This window comes from Dendrobates tinctorius, unplaced genomic scaffold (assembly GCF_039654945.1).
Source record: "Dendrobates tinctorius isolate UK_male_01 unplaced genomic scaffold, ASM3965494v1 ptg000098l, whole genome shotgun sequence".
NCBI lineage: Eukaryota > Metazoa > Chordata > Amphibia > Anura > Dendrobatidae > Dendrobates > Dendrobates tinctorius.
The window spans coordinates 4,026,538-4,049,044 of NW_027361766.1; the positions used below are offsets into that span (position 1 = coordinate 4,026,538).

Below are 22,507 nucleotides of genomic sequence, written 5' to 3' on the forward strand. Positions count from 1 at the left end.
AAAAAGGGGGGAGAAGAATAGGAAGCGATAGTATATGTCATAAAATCACAGAAGTTTATTGAAACAAATTTAAAAATTTACCTAATAATATCCTCGTTTTTGGGTATTGGGATAGCTGTTTTGATTTTTTGGAATTGAGATGTAGGTAACTGATGATATGTCCTCATTGAATTAACTCTTGTGGCCCCAATATGGCATATAGCTTCCTGTTCTTCCCCTTTTTTGATTCTCTTTAAGTATGGTAGACTTAAAAAGGACCTATCACCCCCTTGCAAAGATCATAGATGAAAAAAAGACCAAATATATATATATATTTCAAATAAATATAATAAGGAGAATTAATTAAATTAAGCAATATTTCCTCATTGATTTAGTGAAAAAAGCTCTGGCCCTTTAAGAAAAGGAGACTGAAATCAGCTCAAGTGAAGTTACACCATGTAATAGTGGTTTAAGGTCTCCTGTTTCTGAGCTGGGAGATACTATTGTGTGAAGGAGAGTGTTGCATGTAAATAACACAAAATAATTTCTTTATTGATGCTGAATGTAATTGTACATATGGCAAAATCAGAATAATCTCTGTATATTATGTAGCAGCTGCAGCAACAGAAGGAGGAAAGAAGCAGGAGCACAGGTAAATCTTACAGTCCTCTCCGGGTAGTTTTTCTACTATTGTTTCTGTGAAGGTTGTAGAAAGAGACTGAGATTAACCGTTTACAAGCTGCGGTGTCCTCCGATAAGCAGATTAACCCTTTATAAACAGCTATGTTCTCTTCCTTTAGCTGGTCTGCAGGAATACACAGGAAATGTCATTACAGTTATGATGAATAACAAAAATCAGTTTCAGAATCTAGATTGAAGGGAGTAAAAATGTTACCTGATTTGCGTCTCACTGATTTACTGCTCTTTGGGACGCATTTGGGAACTGATTCACCATGTTTGTGAATCTGTTCTTGGAGTATTTGTAGGAAAAATAAGTTAATCTCTTCTACTTATTGTATTGTACCACCTTGACAAAACAGGTATATTGATGAGTCAACCCTATATCCTGCAGATCTAAGCCCAAGGCTTCATTTATCATTCATAAGCGGTAATATCTGACACTTGATTTATCCCAACCTCACCAGATTTAGAGCTCATTGTGGAAAAGTGGAACTAAAACCTTTGCCCACGTAACACTGAGAAAAATCAAGTGATTGGCTAATGACATGTATTTGAGAAGAGTCTTATCAATTCCTTGACTTTCGCATGTGATGTTTTTCTCACAACTGATAGGTCCTCTTTAAAGGGTATCCGAAGAAAGGACAGCGAATATAATAAAAAATTGTTGCCAATGATTAAGTACATACTTTGGTCTGGACTAGAGAAGACCTTTGTGTTCTCATCTCTTGGATAATGGAATAAATGCTGAAATTAACTGGAATAATCTAGATTGGGAGAGAAATAATGTTAAAATATGTTACAAAGACACTGAAACCTATTGATGTCTGCATCTGTGACATGAACATTCTTACCTGATCTTTAAGAAGTCTCCATATGTAATCAATGGTGCAAATGACGCCAGTCCGCCCACAGCCAGCACTAAATTTAATAACACATAAACATTCCCATTAAAGAAAAAATGATAGATAGTTTAGATATAACAGTTTCCAGTAGTTTTTTCAATAGCTATTAAAGAGCAATGAAAAACTGATGAAAATGAACTAACTGAATTTTCCTATACTTATGTAAACCAATGCGTTATATGCATCAGCGAATAAACTCTACATAATCTATGTCTAATAATTCATTTTTACATCTAGAAGCTGAAACCTCCTACTAGAAACACTTTAGTAGAAATGAAATCACACTTTCCTTACCTGCAGTGGATGCATATTGGTGGACTGTCATCTTTCTGGAGAAGACGAATGTCCTGTATCATTTCTAAGATATGCTTCACAGAAGATGGGACATCATGATCAGGCCAGTTCGTGTAATGAATTTGGTAAACTATTCGTATCTCCTGCATCAGAGAAGTAATGAAGTGTTGATATAGCATACTGTACGTTATTGACCAGGGACTGATTGAGGATTGCGGCTATTTGTTTCTGAATAGCCATAAATTAACCATGGATTGATTTTTACATCAGCAAGCCATATGAGTGCTTTATTTGTGCAGAATGTTCTGTAACATACAGCATACAGCTTACACCCCTGTGAATGGCATGGGCTCTGCTTCTATGCCAGTTCCATCCACTTGACATGCATTAACAGTTCTGAGTGTAAGGTATAGGCATCATGCACTGTAAATGCCAATAAACAGTAGTTTATTTACTTGGTGAACCCACAAAAACTAGTGATTTATTTTATGTCATAAACACTGTAATCAAAAAATAAAAACATCAGAAATGCCATTTTTTATCACCATTTTTCCCACTCAGCAATGCACTGTAATAAAAAATTTTTTCAAAGCCTTGTATGTACTATAGGGATGCAGGAGGTAACATCCTGGATGGCAAGTATGTATCACCGATGTGACTGGCCTCAGTGATGTAGGAATAGAGTGCTCCAGTAACAACAGGTTACTGAGAGGATTTTTAGTAGTCTGGATTTTGGGTCCGGGTTTTAGGAGCGACCAAAACAGCTTGGGTGGGAAAGGTCGCACCCATACACTCCAGATCAGGTCTTGTAGATCCTATAAAAGGCAAGCAGGGTTGGCTCAGGTATGTCTGACAAGTTGGTGTTGGAGAGTGACCACAATTGACCATGCTGAGCCGAAAGCTGTGCCTGTACTGCTGCATGGGTGGGACCATATTGTGTCTTTTCCTACCCAGTAGGACTGTTTTTTTTGTTATTCGTTTAAGCTGGGAAATGGGTGTTTTCTTTTATTTCAGCGTTGTTAAATGATTATAAAACCGGGGACTGTTTTATACAAGAATCAAGTACCCGTGTGTACACAAACAGCTGCCAGAGAGCTTGAATCTCTACAGTACAAAAATAATGGAAAAGTTCATCACAAAAAAAACCATGTCCTTACACAGGTCTATCAATGGAAAACAAAACTCTGAAGTATTTTTAAATAAAAACATATTTAAATGTGTTATTGCCATAACTGTACAGCCCAATTGTATCAAGTCACCAGGTCATTTTGTCTGTGGTGAATACCAGGAAAACAAAACAACTCCCCAAAAATCAATGGCGTAATTGCATGTTTTTTCACCATTTTGTCTAATGTGTGTCTTCAGTACAATCATCTCATTGTAATCAGTGTAGAGGGAAGGGGAGAAAAGCAGAGCTATGTGTCATTTCATACACCTCTTGCAGCTTTCATCTGAGGGCACTGTCAGCTCTGCTTTACTCCTCTTCCCCTCACTCTGATAGTATCATGAGTGGAGCCCAGCAGATGCTGAGGTGCTTGTATAGACTCGCGTCTGCTCTGTACTCTATTTAGTAGATAATAATAGTAACTTCACAAAGGATAGTAGGGCTGTTTGTCCTTACATATCTAACATGAGAAAGCCTGCTCTAAATTTGTCTAGGGGCATTTTTGCTTTTTTCCCCTGCATGACAAATCCTGCTTATGATTGGTCGATGTAAGGAAGCGGGAAAAAGTAACCGTCCCAGTGACAAATCTCAGCTAACGCCTCCTTGGTCTTAGCATACATGAAAATCTAAACTTCATAAGCTAATATCTCACAACGATCATGAGAAATTAAACAATAAAAACTATGCTTTATTCAGCTCCGCAATCACTATTCCATGATGTGGCCAGTTTAACATGTTAAATCTGGTGAAATGACCTCTTTAAAGAGGTTGTCCACTACTTTTTCATTGATGACCTATCCTCAGGATACCCCCCGCCGATTAGCTGTTTTTGGTGGCGGTTGCCGGCCAAGACTGCTCATTGCGGTGCTGTTCTGTCTTCTGATAGTGGCCACGGCCGGGGACTGCACATCCACCTCATATTCAGATCAATAGAAGGTGGATGTGCAGTACCCTGTTGTGGCCAATATCAGAAGATAGAGCAGCTCCACAATTGAGCAGTTCTGGCCCATGACTGAGGACAGCTAATCGGCGGGGGTGCCGGGTGTCGGACCCCGACCGATCAGACATTGATGACTTTCCTAAGGATAGGTCATCAATTATAAAGTAGTGGACAACTTCTTTATAGGGTTAGTGGACTTGACATTGTGTTGGTGACCTTAGAACCTAGATGGGCATTGTTGTTCTAGTGACAGATCTACTTAAAGACAGTAAAAAGGTACCGGTATGTTATATAATGTATTTATGAAAAAAAAAAAATCACAAAATGCTTACATTCCCATAAGTTATGGCCAATTGCCTGATAACGTAGTCCATCTTTTTCTCTTCTTTAGTCTAAGGAACAAGGAATGATAATTTAAAGGAAATATTACAGATTTTTGCTTGTGCCAATCACTAAAATAGTGATCATGATACTTACACATGTAATAGAGAATGGTCCACACTGTAACACTTCACATCCTACTTCTGCCCAGTAACGTTCACACTTTTTCTAGTTGTGGAAGAAACACTTTTTTTTATTTATAATTTTTGATTTATGAATAAGACATAGCCTAGCATTGAGAGAGAAGAAAATGATGATCTATTGGCTTTTAAACTTACTTTTCCCATTTCAAACTCCATACAGGCCATGACAATAATCTGGAAAAAATAAAAATATATATATATATATATATATATATACACGTAAAAGGTATTTTTGTTTCAAGGGATTAATGTTATCCATGGTATGATGAAAAGTGACCTTAGTTATTGTGCAATGTAACCTTTGTATCAGTTCCGCATGAATTGTAAAGATTTCTGCTTGCTGCCATTCAACAGCGGCCTCCATTATTTATATGCTGTGAATAAAAAGATTTTTGTCCACTGGAAAACATTGTTGACATCAGAATCCCCCAAATGTTTTCATGACAATATAAAAACTGTGAGGGAAATTAATAGGGTATTCTGCAGTTAAAGAGATTACCTAGGTAATATAAAACATTGCCCAGGGGACGGGATCTGTAAAAAATATCAAGTTCAGTCGTACTCACCTACTGGTACTTACCTGAATCCAGCACAGGTGGCTTTGTGGTCTGCAGTAATGTCACTGTTCTACCAGCTGCTAAGCTACTGCTGCCTGTGATTGACTGCAGTGGTCAGGTGACTTTAGCAGTGCATTTCCGGATGTTTGTAGCCAATCACTGGCCATAGCAGTCCAGGGGCTGGTGGAAGAGTGATATCACTGTTCTTCAGTAGGGTTTGGAGGGAGTGGATTGGCAGTCCTTCACCAATCATGGCTATATTACATAAAATTATAAATCACAATACCCCTTTAAGCACACTGGTTATTTTGAACGAACATCTGACACGTCTGTAATTATTTTTCTGCATTTTTACAGATTCTGTTGAAGTTAAATATATTCTTGCCATTTGACAAGACCAGTAAAAAGGCCAGACATTAGCTTATAGGGTGCTTGACAGCTAGCTTTCATCTTCTTAGAGCTGATCTGTACACCTTGTTCCCATACCTATATGCCATAAAATTATAGAGGAAATTATCACTTTAGGCACTTTGGATATTTGTAACGTACATTTTGACGTATCCTGAAATAATGTTTTTCCATTTTTAACATTTTCTTCTAGAGTACATGACGTTACACAGGACCTTCAGTTCAGCATAAAATTGTGGAACTGCTGTCATTTATTAACATTGGTCTCATCGCAATTGCTTCATTAGAGGACCATGACAGTATTAAAGGCAGTGTGACACCCCATAACACAAATTAAACTATTTACAGGGGGCTTAGTTGCTGTAATTCTTACCCACAGTATAGATTTCAGTATCCTGAGAAAAACAACAATTTATTTCCTATGCATGTGTAGGGGGGAGGGCCCCCGCAGAGTGTCCAGGCCGGAACCAAGGGGACCTCCATTTAGGTTCCTAAGGGAACTGTACCCAGGGAACGGAGGAGGGAGGTGGACGGCTGAGAGTGACAAGACAAGGGGAGGGGCGAGTATAAAAGGGGCAGGGAGCGCACAAGGCGGTCAGTTAGCTGAACGGCAGACACGGAGCAAGAGACTGTAGGGGCGTGAGAGAGCCAGAGCGACAAACAGTGACCAGACAGGAGGCCAGCAGCAGAGGGGAGACTTACAGCGGCCTTCGGGTAGGAGACGCCGAGCTTACCGACAAGAGACTGTCACTTCACTCCGATCCGGAGTCACTACCTGCCCATGGTCATCCGCGGCCGTTGCAACTGTGCTCCAGCCCGTTACTGCCTGTCCGCTGCCTCTCGCGGCCACTGCCGCCCCACTCAAGCCTGCGGTTGCTGCCGCTTCGCTTCAGCCCGCTGCTGCTGCCTGTCCATCACCGCCTGCGGCTGCCATCACCCCGCTGCAGCCGGCAGTTGGGGCCTGCTTCTCGCTAGCAGAGAGACTCTTTGCACAGCCCCAGGCCGTGCACGTGGCTGACCAACCGCCACTCCTGGTAACTGCGACACACCCCTGTTTTGGGACTGGGGTCTCCCTGAATGAGCGGAGCCCCGCTGCCTTCCCAGGGGGTTACCTCATCAAAGGACTCACCCAGGGCCTGTTGTGCCCCTACTCCTCCTTGGCGTTGGAGCACCCAAAGACTATGCCAGATCTTCAGCAGCTGGGCCCAGCGGCTGCAACACCAAGCAGCTCCAACAGAGACGCAGAGGGACGTCAAGACGGATAAGTGACACTATGGGAAATAAGGACCTGTAGTCGGCCATATCGTGGCACTATAATAACCGGCCTTTGCCGGGTTAGTCGTGTTCTCTTTAAATAGTGTTTGGTTGTACTGAGTCCCTGCGAGGACAATTGCTGTTACTTGGTTTTGGTTTCTTAGGATAACACTAGCGGCTTCATTTTATAAAAGTTACTTCCCAAAGTACAACTCAGTCTCGCGTCTTGTCACTGCATCCTGCGTACCTGCTATAACCTACATTTGGCGTAGTTGGCAGGATGCAGTCTCCGAGCGCGGACAATGGCACCCCAGATCAGGGCAGGGCCGTGAACTCAACAGATAACAAGGGCCCCGGTCCAGCATTTCGCTGGGGGCTATGCTGAGCAACCTGCCTAGGTTTTCCGGCTCCAATACCATGCTATGGAGCTGGACAGAGCGCATGCGGGGGTTCTTTCGGATGCACCCGATGACTCCTGACCTGGAAGCCGAAGTAGCTCTCATGGCATTAGATGGGGAGGCTCGGAATTCAGTAATGTTGATGCCCCTGGACACCGCAACACCTTTGAGAGAGTTTTACAGATTTTAGAACAGACCCATGGGGACCCAACCAACCTGGGAGAGTTAAGGACCCGGTTGTTCAGTCGGATGCAGGGGGAGGGGGAGGCCATCACCCAGTATATGAATGTCCTCCAAGAGTTACACACGGCCATCGAAAGGAAGGACGGCATAGGGGTAGGACCTATTGACATTACACTATGCGACCTGTTAGTGACTGGACTGCGGGACCCGTTAATAAAGCAGGCATTACGGGAGCAGGTCAGAATGAACCCACATATGGACTTTTCAGAGGTGGAAAGTCAAGCACATGCTCGAGAGCAGGAGCAGGGAATGGCGGTCCTCGTGGGGAAGGTCTGGAGTGTGGAGGCTTCCGTGAACGCAGTTGCGGAGCCTCAATGGGTAGAGGAGATGAAACAAGAGTTGAAGAACATCAAGGGCGAGTTGGCCGAAGTAAAAAGGACTGAGTCCGGGAGTGGACGGCCTAGTTTCAATCCTGGTCCCTGGGGGCCCCGCTCCACCCGGGGCGGTCAGTCTTCGCAGACCAGGTGTTATGAGTGCGGGGAACCGGGCCACTTCGCCTGAGAGTGTCCGCAGCGTGGGAGATACCCACCCCGGCGGCCATTAAACTAGAGGGCTCCGGGCTGGGTGGACGCCGCTCGTAGCCAGAAACCACGATTAGGGGTGGTGGAAGTCCCGAAGATTTGGTTGCAAAGTGTCCGGTGGTATGGGCAGAAGTCGGGAGCCGTGCCGTCTGGTGCCTAGTGGACACGGGGTCACAAGTAACAACTATGCCTGCAACTTATTTCTGGCAGAATTTCGCCGAGGCAGCGAGACCCCAGTGGGGGCCCATGATCAGACTGGTAGCCACCAATCAACTACAGGTCCCTGTTGCCGGGATGGTGTGGGTACAGTTGATGCTGTGCGGTAAATTCCTCGGCCGCAGAGGAGTGGTTCTGACCCAAGGGGAAAACGATAAGCAGCATCCAGTCATTCTGGGCATGAACATACTGCGGGCGTTCGGAAATCTGCTCCTCAATGATCCCACGCATGAGATCCTGAAGCAGTGGGGTTCCCGCATGGCCCAAGGACAGGTATTCCAGCAGTTGGTGTGGGAAGCGCGAGCGCGAGTACATCGGGACTGCCGGGAGGGCGAGGCTCTGGGCAAAGTTATCATGCCAGCGGCTCCCCTGCTTGTACTACCCCCTGGGCAGATGGTGATGGCCCTGCCAATTCGTGCCTCGATACCCTTGGAGGGCTTAGAGATGCAGGTGGAGCCATGCTACTCGGAGCGCTTGCCTCCTGGCATACTGGTGGCTTTCCCTGACCACTGTGCAGAAGGGGACCATCCTGGTTTCGCTGCGTCAACCTTGAAGACCAAGACATCGTCCTGATGTCCCGGACCGAAATGGCCAAGCTAGTAAGGCTGTTGGAAGAAGTGCTGCCGGCTCCTGCGGTCCAATTGAAAGTGCAACCTGAAGACCCTTGGGCAGTGACTATCCGAACTCTACAGGCTGCCGAGACCTCAACTCGGGAGAAGGGTTGAGACATCCTTGAACAAATGCGGGCCGAGCTCTCCGGCCTGACTTCAGCTCAACTCTCCCAGGTAAAAACACTGCTTGGACAGTATCACGAGGTATTTGCTAGTCATGAGGATGATTTTGGATGCACCACAGCTATCACCCGTGGAATTCCCACGGCAGGAGCGGCCCCCATTCGTGAACGATATTGGCAGATTCCTCCACAGCTCTACCAAGAGGTGAAAACTTTTCTGGCTCAAATGCTACGAAAGGGAGTTATCCGAGAAAGCCAAAGCCCCTGGGCGGCTCCCATCGTGTTGGTCCGCAAAAGGATGGCACCCTACGGTTTTGCGTGGACTATCGAAAGCTTAACGCCTGTACCATCAAAGACTCGTACCCACTACCCCGTATAGAAGAATCCTTGTCCACCTTGGGGAAGGCGACGTACTTTTTGACTTTGGACCTGGCCAGTGGGAACTGGCAGGTGCCCATGTCAGAAAAAGACAGAGCTAAGACGGTGTTCATACTTCCCATGGAACTATTTGAGCTCAATCGGATGCCGTTCGGACTGGCCAACGCGCCGGAAACCTTTCCGCAGTTGATGGAGCGGTGTCTAGGGGATCTCAATTTCGAGGCCACGCTAATATACCTAGACGATATTATCATCTATGCTGCCATGTTCGAGGACCACCTGAGGCGGTTGGGGCAGGTACTCGGCCGGCTGCAAAAGTACGGGTTAAAGGTAAAACCCCAGAAATGCCACCTATTTTGCACCCAGATCGAATATTGATGCATACCGTCTCGGTGGAAGGTGTAAGACCGTCCCAGGAAAAGGTTGCTGCCATCTAGGGATGGCCTACCCCCGAGACGATAAAAGACGTGCGGGCCTTCCTGGGGCTGGCCGGATACTACCGGCGTTTCGTAAAAAATTTTGCATGCCGAGCCCTGCACGACCTGCTGAAGGGTGCTCCCGCTGGGGCAAATGGACGGAAAAAACAAGTGGCAACAACCCCAAGAAGAGGCCTTCCAAGACCTTAAGGCTGCACTCTCGGGTGCCCCGGTGTTCAACCGTTCATCCTGCACACTAACGGGAGTCTCTACGGGCTAGGGACTGTGTTGTCACAGGTTCAAGACGGCCGGGAGAGAGTGATCGCGTATGGAAGCTGCTCACTTCATGATTCCGAGCGCAACCCTGACAATTACAGCTCCTTTAAGCTCGAGCTCCTCGCAGTAGTGTGGGCCATGACGGAGCAGTTCGCAGAGTACCTGGCGGGCTCCAAAGTGGTGGTGCGGACCGACAATAACCCGCTGGCCCATTTGGAGAAAGCCAAACTGGCGGCTCTAGAACAAAGGTGGGTGGCCCGGGTGGCTAAATTCAACTATAAGATCATCTATAAAAGAGGGGCCGAAAATGTACACGCTGACGCCCTCTCAAGGATCCGACATACAACTCCAGGGAAGAGTCGAGATGACGAACTGGAAGGGGAAGAGATACTGTTCGCCCTCACTGCCTCCATACTCATGGCTGCCACCCAGAAAGTACCCCCTTTGGAAACCCTAAAGGGCATGCTGGAGCAATCCCATGATAAATGGATCCAACAGCAGCAAGAAGACGAAGAAATTGGACTCCTCCGGCAATGGGTAGCTGCCAGCAAACTGCCCACTGACTCCCAAAGACAGACTTTGACTCAGGACATGTTGCTGATGTTACGACACTGGGAGAGGCTGGTTATCAGAAAGGGACTATTGTATCGTAAAACGACATCATGGACAACATCTATGACGATTTGGCAGGTAGTTGCGCCCGAAGCCGAACTCAACGAACTGGCTCGAGAAGCCCACGAAAAAGGGGCTAATTTCGGAGCTCAAAAGACCTTGCAGTGGTTGCAGCAGATAATTTATCATCCACGCTTGCATGCTGTTGTGGACGAAACTTGCCGGGCCTGCTGCCTATGCGAATTAGCCAAACCGCCCGCCCAGCGAGCCCCAGTACAAACAATAGTGACCTCAGCACCCCTCGAGCTTCTGACGGTGGATTACCTGACCATTGGTCCCGCATTCCAGGGGTATGAACACTGCCTCGTCATGGTAGACCATTTCACCAAGTTCGCTGTGGTCACTCCCACTCAAGACCAAACCGCGGAGTCGGCCGCCTCCGCAATTTGTAGAAACTTCATACAAGTGTACGGCTGTCCTCAACGTATACATTCCGACCAAGGAGTATGTTTTTTGGGAAAAATTATAGAGGAGCTACACCGTCTTTACAGTATTGACAAATCCCGGACCACGCAGTACCACCCGCAGGGGAACGGGGCCTGCGAACAATTTAATCGTACATTAATCGGACCTTAATCCAAATGTTGCGTACTCTGGAGAGTGACAAGAAGGCCTGTTGGCCCGAATATGTCCCTGAACTAGTATGGGTTTATAACAACCGGGTGCACCGAGTTACCGGCTATACCCCCTACTCACTGCTATTTGGATGAGAAGGCAAAGGGATCATGGAGGTAGAGTTGGACCCAGAGGAGCCCCAGCCCTGGACCCGGGTATCATCATGGGTACGAAATCACCGACACTGGCTGCAAACTCCCCATCGAATTGTTCATACCAAACTCGAAGATTTAGAACATCCAGGATGGAATCTACCTCCACCTCCCAACCTCCAAATTGGAGATCGAGTACTCGTACTAGACCAACGCCCCCAGAACAAATTAGAGCCATGCTGGGAAGAGAGTCCCTACCGAGTCCTATGCCGTATAAACCCTGAAGGACCTGTATACAAAATACGACCCGAGAAAGACGAAACACTGCCCACTCGCATTGTGCACCATAATATGTTACGCCCATGTACTTCCACCGACCCGGTACAATCCGAATCTACTCCTCAGGTCTCTGGACCATTGCCAGTGGTCTGGGACCCGGACGACGAAGAAGACTTCCCCACGATATCCATGGGCTCTCCATTCAATGACAACTCAACTGACCCAATTAGCCTGCCCGAACCAGCTAGCCCACCACCATCCACCACCCCAGAAGACTTCACCCTAGTCGAACTTAGACACTCCAAGCGGTCAACAGCTGGCAAACCCCCCCGAATGATACGAACAGGACCAGTTCATATGGCAACAAAAACTGACATCTCCGCAGACTAACCCAAGTATACTAAGGCCATCGCCCGAGGACTGGCGAGCATACAGGATGGGGGAGTGTAGGGGGGAGGGCCCCCGCAGAGTGTCTGGGCCGGAACCAAGGGGACCACCATTTAGGTTCCTAAGGGAACTGTCCCCGGGGAACGGAGAAGGAAGGTGGACGGCTGAGAGTGACAGGACAACAAGGGGAGAGGCGAGTATAAAAGGGGCAGGGAGCGCGCAAGGGGGTCAGTTAGCTGAACGGTAGACATGGAGCAAGAGACTGTGGGGGCGTGAAAGAGCCAGAGCGACAAACAGTGACCAGACAGGAGGCCAGCAGCAGAGGGGAGACTTACAGCGGCCTTCGGGTAGGAGACACCGAGCTTACCGACAAGAGACTGTCACTTCACTCCGATCCGGAGTCACTACCTGCCCACGGTCGTCTGCGGCCGTTGCCACTGTGCTCCAGGCCGTTACTGCCTGTCCGCTGCCTTTCGCGGCCGCTGCCGCCCCGCTCAAGCCCGCTGTGGCAGCCTGCCCACTCCCGCCCATGGACGCTGCCGCTCCGCTTCAGCCCGCGGCTGCGGCCTGTCCATCACCGCCCGCGGCTGCCATCACCCCGCTGCAGCCGGCAGTTGGGGCCTGCTTCTCGCTAACAGAGAGACTCTTTGCACAGCCCCAGGCAGTGTACGTGGCCAACAAACCGCCACTCCTGGTAACTGCGACACACCCCTGCTTGGGGACTGGGGTCTCCCTGAACCCGCTAACAAGTGGAGCCACGCTGCCTTCCCAGGGGGTTACCTCATCAAAGGACTCACCCAGGGGCTGTTGTGCCAATACTACTCCTGGGCGTTGGAGCGCCCGAAGACAATGCCACATCTCAACGGACTCACCCAGGGCCTGTTGTGCCCCTACTCCTCCTGGGCGTTGGAGCGCCCAAAGACTACGCCAGATCTTCAGCAGCTGGGCCCAGCGGCTGCAACGCCAAGCAGCTCCAACAGAGACGCCGAGGGACGTCAGGACGGATAAGTGACACTATAGGAAATAAGGACCCGTAGTCGGCCATATCGCGGCCCTATAATAACTGGCCTTTGCCGGGTTAGTTGTGTTCTCTTTAAATAGTGTTAGGTTGTACTGAGTCCCTGCGAGGACAATTGCTGTTACTTGGTTTTAGTTGCTTAGGATAGCCCTAGCAGCTTCAATTTATAAAAGTTACTTCCCAAAGTACAACTCAGTCTCGCATCTCGTCTCTGCATCCTGCGTACCTGCTATAACCTACACATATGTGGGCAGTCTGGTGCAAGCTTGGTATGGCCAAGGGTTTTGTGCACCAGTACTCCTCTAAATTTGCATTCTGAGCACTTCCCCTTATCCTAATTAGCATTACATGCTGGCCCAGTGTGAGCACTATCTTAAGGCCGTGGTCAAACTTGCGAGAAACTAGGATGAGTCTTACACGTCAACACCCAACACTGCCGCAGGCACTCGGATCGGAGCGTTCAGCTGCATGTATTTATATGCAGCCGCACGCTCCTCTCCCGAGTGCCGGTGGCAGTGTCAGGTGTTAAGATGCAAGACTCGTCCGAGTTTCTCACATATGTGATCCCGGCCTAACTAAGTCTTCCGCACACTGACACTAAATGAGTTTCTCTGCGGGCGTGCACAGTGTGGGTGCAGGTGTACTCCCATCCCTAATTCTTGTCTGAGGTTGCAGCATGTACATTTTTGAGCAGTGGTTACAGTAGCCATTGCTCCATGTCTCTCGGCGGTTCGACAGCCGTAACACTTGCAGGGATTGACTCTATGTTAGGAAATCCCTGTATGTGTTGCGGCTGTTGAACAGTTGCGAGACATGCAGCAACGGTGACTCAAATATAGTATTCAAGCACGCTGAAGATACTCTATTAGCACATGAGCATGCTCAGATAACACCTTATCCGAGCACGCTCGCTCATCACTGATCCTAAGTCAATTGGCAAGACTCGTTAAAAGTGTAGGAAATTAATTTCTACTGTGGCTACCTCCAATAAGTGGCACAAGACTGATAGCTTTTTAATTTGCATCTTTGTTTTCCCAATGATCATTGCCTGACCTCACTTTGAAGATTGGTGGTTGTCACCAGAAAAAAATAGTACCCCCCAAACTTGCAGGAAATGTACTTTTTCCCCTAGGCTTTTTTTTCAATGAAAAGTGTTGTCTGTGTCAGGAGCTTAGACGTAAAGGCCTACAATTATCCACCCAGGCTATCCACGAGTGAGTACAGTTAATATGGCCGCGTATATTGGTCATTTACCGGAATTTACCACATAGGTGTAATGAGTATGGAACATGTAATGTACACTTTACCATCGATACTATTCACATTAATTTTAATACTTTTGGCCTTGTTCAGATGTCAGTGATTTTTCTTGTTAAGTAATAACATGATTTTTCATCAGTGTTCTGTATCCCAGTTTCATCAGTGTTTGGTCAATGTGTGAATTTTCACCATTATTGTTTCATCAGTGATTTTATTGTATGCAAAAATAAAAAAATTGCAAAGCTTCTCCTGTCTATTTACTGTATTTTTCGGACTATAAGGCCCTGTGCACACATTGCGGATTTTTAGCGTTTTTGCCGCGTTTTATCGCCGCGAAAACGCTGCGTAAACGCTAAAAATCCGCAACCCATTGAATTCAATGGCATTCCGCACATGCTATGCTAATGCTGCGTATTTTTCCGCGTCGGAATCGCATTGCAGAAAAATACGCAGCATGCTCATTCTTTTTGTGGAATCGGAGGGATTCCGCACACATAGGAATGCATTGATCCACTTATTTTCCGCATGTTGCTATGCCCACCATGTGCATAGTAAGCGGAAAATGTGCGGATGGTACCCACGGTCTGGAGGAGAGGAGATGCTCCTCCAGGCCCTGGGTACCTTATCCCTGTTAAAAAAAGAATTAAAATAAAAAAATGTGATATTCTCGTGTTCCGGCGTCCCCCGCAGCGTTCCCAGGCCTCAGCGATGCTCCCAACAAGTCCCGTTCCCAGTGAAGCCTTGCGACAATGACCTGTAATGATGTAGCGGTCTCGCGTGATGCTACGTCATCTGGGGTCATTGTCGCAAGGCATCGCTGGGAACGGGAGTTGCCGGGAGCATCGCGAGAATCGTGAAGGCTGCAGGGGTCGCCGGAAGGTGAGAATATCACGATTTTTTATTTTTTTTATTATTATTTTTTATTATTTTTAACATTATATCTTTTTACAATTGATGCTGCATAGGCAGCATCAATAGTAAAAAGTTGGTCACACTTGTCAAACAATATGTTTGACGAGTGTGAACAACCTGTCAATCAGTTTTCCAAGCGATGCTACAGATCGCTTGGAAAACGCTAGCATTCTGCAAGCTAATTACGCTTTCAAAACGCTAGATTTACGCGGGAATTCCGCATGCATATTTCCCGCGGCAGGGAGTTGCGGAATTTCCGCTGAAATTTTGCACATGTGCACATAGCCACTTTTTCCCCCCCAAAATTTGGGGGGACTATGGGGGCGCGTTTTATAGTCAGAATGTACTTACCAGTAGAGTGGCGGCAGCAGGAGTAGGGCAATTCTGCCGGCCCTAGGCTGTGAAGAGGGAGTGTTCCATGGTCCGACGCTGCAGGGCAATGATACGACTCCCGTTGCCGAGATCTCAATCTGCACATGCGCTGCCTCTGGTGGCCATTTTTCCGGAGACCGCCATATTGCAGTAATAGATGTGCGAGGGCTCCGGGCTTTCACAAAATGTTAGAGTAGCCACCGCGCCACCGAGCACTGCCAAATACTGCCACATCAGTCTGGGATGGTAGTTGTATCATCGCCGGACCACCGAACACCCCCTGTGACCCCACTCCACCAGCAATGCCGATCCCCCTGTAAGCTGAATTCAAACTGGAAGAAGGACCCCCACTTGACACATTAATTTTTTTACCTGTTTTCCTTCTGAAAATTTGGGGTGCGTCTTATGCTCCGGTGCGTTTTATAGTCCGAAAAATACGGTAAATGTTAAAAATGGACTGTACACAGATTGCACACAGATGCCAATGTGTACTGTTCATTTTTCACAGAGTTTTTAGGGTAATTTTGATGCCAGACTCTGTTTGACACATCTGATTACGTATGTGATTATATTTTATGGACACACAATCTGCAAAAAAAACATGGACGTGTGAATAGCCCCCATAGACTATAATGAGTATGTGTTTTATTCATGAAAACCACAGATAGAATATGTCTGTGATTTACTGACATCTGAATGAAGCCTTATGTTTTTATTAAGACTACTTTTCTTACCCCAGTATTATATTCCCAGATCATTCTCCAGAAATCTACAACAGTATGTGGCAGGGGGCCTTGAGTGGCAATATACGCCCGGGGTCCATATACACCCTGTAATAAACAAAATATACATGATATAGTCAAAGCAAGCAAATAATGGAAATGGATGTTACAGATGAAGATTCCAGGGGGATCTTTTGTGCCCTGTAGGTGTAGTAATGGCCCGGACTGGGGGATGGTCCAATGCTTACCGCGACCAGACGATGCAAAGACGAGATGGAGGCAGATTCCAATTGTAACAGGTCCGAGTTTATTAGCCGTCTTCCTGATGACCGTAGTCACACACCGCAGCACCTTTACAGCTCTCCGTATCCAGGCCCGGGTACCTTCACCTTTCCTTCAGTCGTGGTGACGTTCCTCGTGGATCTTTCGCTGGGGCTGTCCTAGATCAATCTACTGCCAGCGCTTCACCTGCCCGAGGACGTCATCCAATCGGTACCCCGGGGCCTCGTCTGTCCTGCGGTATGTCGTGTCAGGGCCACCCCCCTGACTGTCTTCTCCTGTCAATCCCTTGGTTGAGCTCTCCACCGTCGTCCGTCTTCTGTCTCTCCACCTGAGCTCCTCCCGGGACTAACCTCTCCTGGAACCCCAACCTGTCCTATTTATCCCCTCTCTCACTGGGAATTTCCCTCCTTGGTTCCTATCTCCCCCCCCCCATGACTAAGCAGTTTCTATAGCCATAAGCTGATGTCAAGTCCAGAAATACACTCCCCCCTGCCATCTTGTGGTCAAATTTCGGTACTGCACTCCCTTTTTCTATCTTTCCCTGCTGTTACCTTTCTGTCATTGCCAATCTCCGTCTATAGTGCACAAATCGTCCCCTCCTACTCCCAGTCAAGTCTGCCTGTCAAGTCACCTTCCACACACTGGATTTTAATCCATGACGGCGTAGTTTATTACTAAGGGAAATGTTAGCGACTGTGGTCCCAGCTCGCTTCATTGATCAGGTCCTCCCATGTAGTTCTGGGCCCCAGTTATTACACTGGCTATGTCTGTAAGTGCCATAGACAAAAATCAAGTGGAAATGTCAATTCTTGACCGGCATTGTGTTCAAACAGGAGACTCCATCAGTACGACAACAATTTGCGACAAATCCTCTATCCTGTGTATAGGTGTTAAGTAGTAATTGTGGGATAACCCCTTCAATTTAATAGACAACAATAACTCAAGCAATAAAACACAGATATCTTGAATCCTAGTTCAATAAAATGTAACACGTCATTTATCTTTTGTAGCTGTAATGTTTGAAGGGAACCTGTCAGGTCAGATAACGATACTAACCAGCAGATATAGTGTTAATCTGCAGGTTTATAGTGTTAGGAGGGTTCCAGGCTTTCAGCTGTATAGGTGTACAAACCCTCCAATGCTATTAACCTGCAGATTAACCCTATAACTGCAGGCTACAATGCACCTAACAGTTTTCACATAGACATGAATTAAAATGTATCCAAAAAGCAGCAACATGGATGGAGGAAGTGACAGGTGGATGAGGCAGTCATCAAGTCACACACACACTATGGATAGGAGATACATATACTGTAGGTATGCAAAGGGGAAGCCATGAATTTTCTTAGTTCAGAAACACTCAATAAAACATTAATGAATTTATGTTATATACACATAGCTATGGTTGGGTGTACTGGGAGATGGCTATCGTTGGGTGTAATGGGTGATGGCTATGGTTGTGTGTACTGGGTGATGGTTATGGTTGGGATGTACTGGGTGATGGCTATGGTTGGGTGTACTGGGCGATGGCTATGGTTGTGTATACTGGGAGATAGCTATGGTTGGGTGTACTGGGTGATGGCTATGGTTGGGTGTACTGGGAGATGGCTATGGTTGGGTGTACTGGAAGATGGCTATGGTTGTGTGTACTGGGAGATGGCTATGGTTGGGTGTACTGGGTGATGGTTATGGTTAGGTGTACTGGGTGATGGCTATGGTTGGGTGTACTGGAAGATGGCTATGGTTGTGTGTACTGGGAGATGGCTATGGTTGGGTGTACTGGGTGATGGCTATGGTTGTGTGCACTGGGAGATAGCTATGGTTGGGTGTACTGGGTGATGGCTATGGTTGGGTGTACTGGGTGATGGTTATGGTTGGGTGTACTGGGTGATGGCTATGGTTGGGTGTACTGGAAGATGGCTATGGTTGTGTGTACTGGGAGATGGCTATGGTTGGGTGTACAGGGTGATGGCTATGGTTGTGTGCACTGGGAGATAGCTATGGTTGGGTGTACTGGGTGATGGCTATGGTTGGGTGTACTGGGTGATGGTTATGGTTAGGTGTACTGGGTGATGGCTATGGTTGGGTGTACTGGGAGATGGCTATGGTTGTGTATACTGGGAGATAGCTATGGTTGGGTGTACTGGGAGATGGCTATGGTTGGGTGTACTGGAAGATGGCTATGGTTGTGTGTACTGGGAGATGGCTATGGTTGGGTGTACTGGGTGATGGTCATGGTTAGGTGTACTGGGTGATGGCTATGGTTGGGTGTACTGGAAGATGGCTATGGTTGTGTGTGCTGGGAGATGGCTATGGTTGGGTGTACTGGGTGATGGCTATGGTTGTGTGCACTGGGAGATAGCTATGGTTGGGTGTACTGGGTGATGGCTATGGTTGGGTGTACTGGGTGATGGTTATGGTTAGGTGTACTGGGTGATGGCTATGGTTGGGTGTACTGGAAGATGGCTATGGTTGTGTGTACTGGGAGATGGCTATGGTTGGGTGTACAGGGTGATGGCTATGGTTGTGTGCACTGGGAGATAGCTATGGTTGGGTGTACTGGGTGATGGCTATGGTTGGGTGTACTGGGTGATGGTTATGGTTAGGTGTACTGGGTGATGGCTATGATTGGGTGTACTGGGAGATGGCTATGGTTGTGTGTACTGGGAGATGGCTATGGTTGGGTGTACTGGGTGATGGCTATGGTTGTGTGTACTGGGAGATGGCTATGGTTGTGTTTACTTGGATATAACTATGGTTGGGTGTACTTGGTGATGGCTATGGTTGGGTGTACTGGGTGATGGATATGGCTGGGTGTACTGGGTGATGGATATGGTTGGGTGTACTGGGTGATGGCTTTGGCTGTGTGTACTGGGAGATGGCTATGGTTGTGTGTACTGGGAGATGGCTATGGTTGGGTGTACTGGGAGATGGTTATGGTTGGGTGTACTGGGAGATGGCTATGGTTGTGTGTACTGGTTGATGGCTATGGTTGGGTGTACTGGGTGATGGCTATGGTTGGGTGTACTTGGTGATGGCTATGGTTGGGCGTACTGGGTTATGGCTATGATTGCACTTATTGGGAGATGGCTATGGTTGAGTGTACTGAGTGATGGCTATGGTTGAGTGTACTGGGTGATGGCTATGATTGGGCTTATGGGTGATGGCTATGGTTGGGTGTACTGGGTGATGGCTATGGTTGAGTGTAATGGGTGATGGCTATGATTGAGTGTACTGGGTGATGGCTATGGCTGGGCGTACTGGGTGATGACTATGGTTGGGCGCACTGAGTGATGGCTATGATTGAGTGTACTGGTTGATGGCTATGGTTGAGTGTACTGGGTGATGGCTATGGTTGAGTGTACTGGGTGAAGGCTATGGTTGGGCGTACTGGGTGATGGCTATGGTTGGGTGTACTGAGTCATGGCTATGATTGAGTGTACTGGGTGATGGTTATGGTTGGGTGTACTGGGTGATGGCTATGATTGGGCATACTGGGTGATGGCTATGGTTGGGCGTACTGGGTGATGGCTATGGTTGGGCGTACTGGGTGACGAGGCCGGTGCCAACAAGCCATATTTATATACAAATATTGGCACATCAATCTGTACTTTTGGCCCTGGGTGATAGAAAACCTAACTATGGCCCTGTTTATAGATAATTTATTGTATATAGTTAGAGCTAATAGTTTAAAGGGAATATTTCACCAGGTATTTGCTACCTGAGCAGCAGACCCTGATTCCAGCGATGTGTCATATACTGAGCTGCTTGCTGTAGGTTTGATAAAACATTTCATTATCCTTATTATTAGCAGGAGATTAACACTAGTAAACCTCTTTCCATACTCATGAGCTCTGCATAACCCCACACCCACAACTGATTGGCAGCTTTCTGCCTATGCATAGTGTACACAGCAAGATAATAATTAGTTGCGGGGGGGGGGGTTATACAGAACTCAGCATCCAGAGACCACTAGATCTGCAGTAGAGAAAACAGTGATTTAAAGAAAACTGCAGCAAGCAGCCTAGTAAGTGATACATCACTGGAATCACAGTCTCTGCCTCTACATCATGTTGCTCTCAGACAGGTAGCACAAACCTGGTGACAGATTCCAAATAACGCTTTTTTGCAGAGACTAGAATTATTAAAATCTCTACCTTAATAAAACTGGCATTGATGTAATCCGTATCTTCATCCGATGTGATCAGAGAGAGCTCTACACGACTGTGGTCAACTGTAACATAGAGAAATAAGGTGAAATAACGCTGAAAACATTCACTGCTCACCAAATTGTGAGCTGTGCCGCCACATATATTGTATGAGCGTCATGCTAATTTTCTAATACATCTGTTTAATGTATGTTGTATTTTACCACAAACCCACTGAAAAGTTTCCACTCCACCCATTTTATGTCCACCCACCATCTTCTGTGTTTTTCCACCTAACCCTAAACATGTTTGCGTCTATACGAAGATTTGTTATATACCATTAGGGTGGAAAAAACTGCACTTTAGGGAGTTAAGAGTTTGCAGGGCGTTTTTTATGCCTTTGGTGTCCATTTATGCATCCAGAATCCAGAGGATTTGCACAGAGAATGCTAGAGAGACCTCATTAACACAAATAGCTGCTCAAGTAACAAGCCTCTATCCCTCAAATTGAATAAAGAATGCCTATCACCAATTTGGGGGTGACCTTTTTATTTAATAAGACAATGAACAGCCTCAGGTTAGTAATTCTAAATATATTACAGTCCCAAAACCTTACAAACAGAGCACTAATGTCCCCCAAAAGGATCTGACTTTCTAGCAAAGTTGGGCCCGAACTTCCAGGTTGTGATCCAGGCATGCAGAACAGGATCCCACAACCCCCCATGGCCATTATCTCTTGTGAGAGCTCACACTATCCATTAATTTAGTGCTTGTGAAAGCTCTTCTTTGAAGGGAATCTGTCAACATTTTTGCCCCTTAATCTGAAAGCAGCATATTGCAGAAGTAGAGACCTTGATTCCAGCGATATGACACTTATTGCTTGATGTATTTTTCATAAAATCACTTTTTTATCTGCAGCAAATCATCCTTAGAGGACTAGTAAAACCTGCTGCCAGCTAGTCACGCGTATTCATAAGTTCAACTAAAACCCTCCCTCCCTGTCCTCTGCACTGATTGGCATCTTTCTGTGAGCATCGCTAGAAAGCAGCCAATCAGTGGTGTGGGCAGGGTTATACAGGGCTCAGCATTCAAAGATCTGCCACAGATAAAACGGCGATTTTATCAAAATAACAGCAAGCAACCCAGTAAGTGATAATCACTAGAATTAGGGTCTCTGCCCTACATCATGCTGCTCTCAGAGGGGGGAGCAAAAACCTTTAACATAAAAATCTGATTTAAATTATCGGTCCTTTACTGATAACACATTCCTTTTCAGCCTGCCAGATACTTTTTATCCCTCCTCGCCCTTGTTGCTTAAGTTTGAATTTAATATATATTAAAAAAGTATCACCAGGCCTATCACAGCAAATAAAAAATTCAAACCTCTTAAACAAATGATCTTTAATAAAGTTTTGATCGTACAAACATTATATAGCAGTGTATGGCTTACATGGAAAGATGTCTTTGTATCGATTTTTTTTTAAGTTCTCTGGCCTCTCCGCCGCCTTCGTTGTATAGTTGTTATCCGTCTTATATTTCGCCGATTGTCGTTTTAGGTGCTGTTGAATTTGAAAAAAGATGTCATTATTTGATTATTTGATAAGATTATTACTAACATTTATTATAGTACAGTATTATAATATACAGATTTCACAAGAAGAACTGAACCATTGTTTTGAACAATATCTCATTTTTTACCCAAGGGATATATTGTTTAATAGATGATCAATAAAATTACTTTAGCAATTAGAAAGTGATAATTTATGTGTATATTTGTGTTTTAAACAAATGTTCTCATCTAATACTACAGCGTTTTGCTGCCTAACATTCTATGATCATTATTCTAAAACTTATATCTATATC

At 46.4% G+C, this 22,507-nt stretch overlaps 1 protein-coding gene across 1 annotated transcript in view; it reads right to left on the reverse strand.

Annotated features, from left to right (window-relative positions):
• The window catches only part of PTPN22 (protein tyrosine phosphatase non-receptor type 22), a 150,423-nt gene that overhangs the window by 52,063 nt on the left and 75,853 nt on the right, over nt 1–22,507 (reverse strand). The window contains exons 2-10 of the mRNA XM_073587062.1: nt 22,095–22,203; nt 20,654–20,730; nt 16,227–16,322; nt 4,621–4,659; nt 4,439–4,510; nt 4,294–4,353; nt 1,857–1,999; nt 1,512–1,578; nt 1,347–1,424 (exon numbers count right to left, since the gene is read on the reverse strand). Coding sequence (XP_073443163.1) covers nt 1,347–1,424; nt 1,512–1,578; nt 1,857–1,999; nt 4,294–4,353; nt 4,439–4,510; nt 4,621–4,659; nt 16,227–16,322; nt 20,654–20,730; nt 22,095–22,203 — 741 coding nt within the window. The remainder of the gene's footprint in view (nt 1–1,346; nt 1,425–1,511; nt 1,579–1,856; nt 2,000–4,293; nt 4,354–4,438; nt 4,511–4,620; nt 4,660–16,226; nt 16,323–20,653; nt 20,731–22,094; nt 22,204–22,507) is intronic.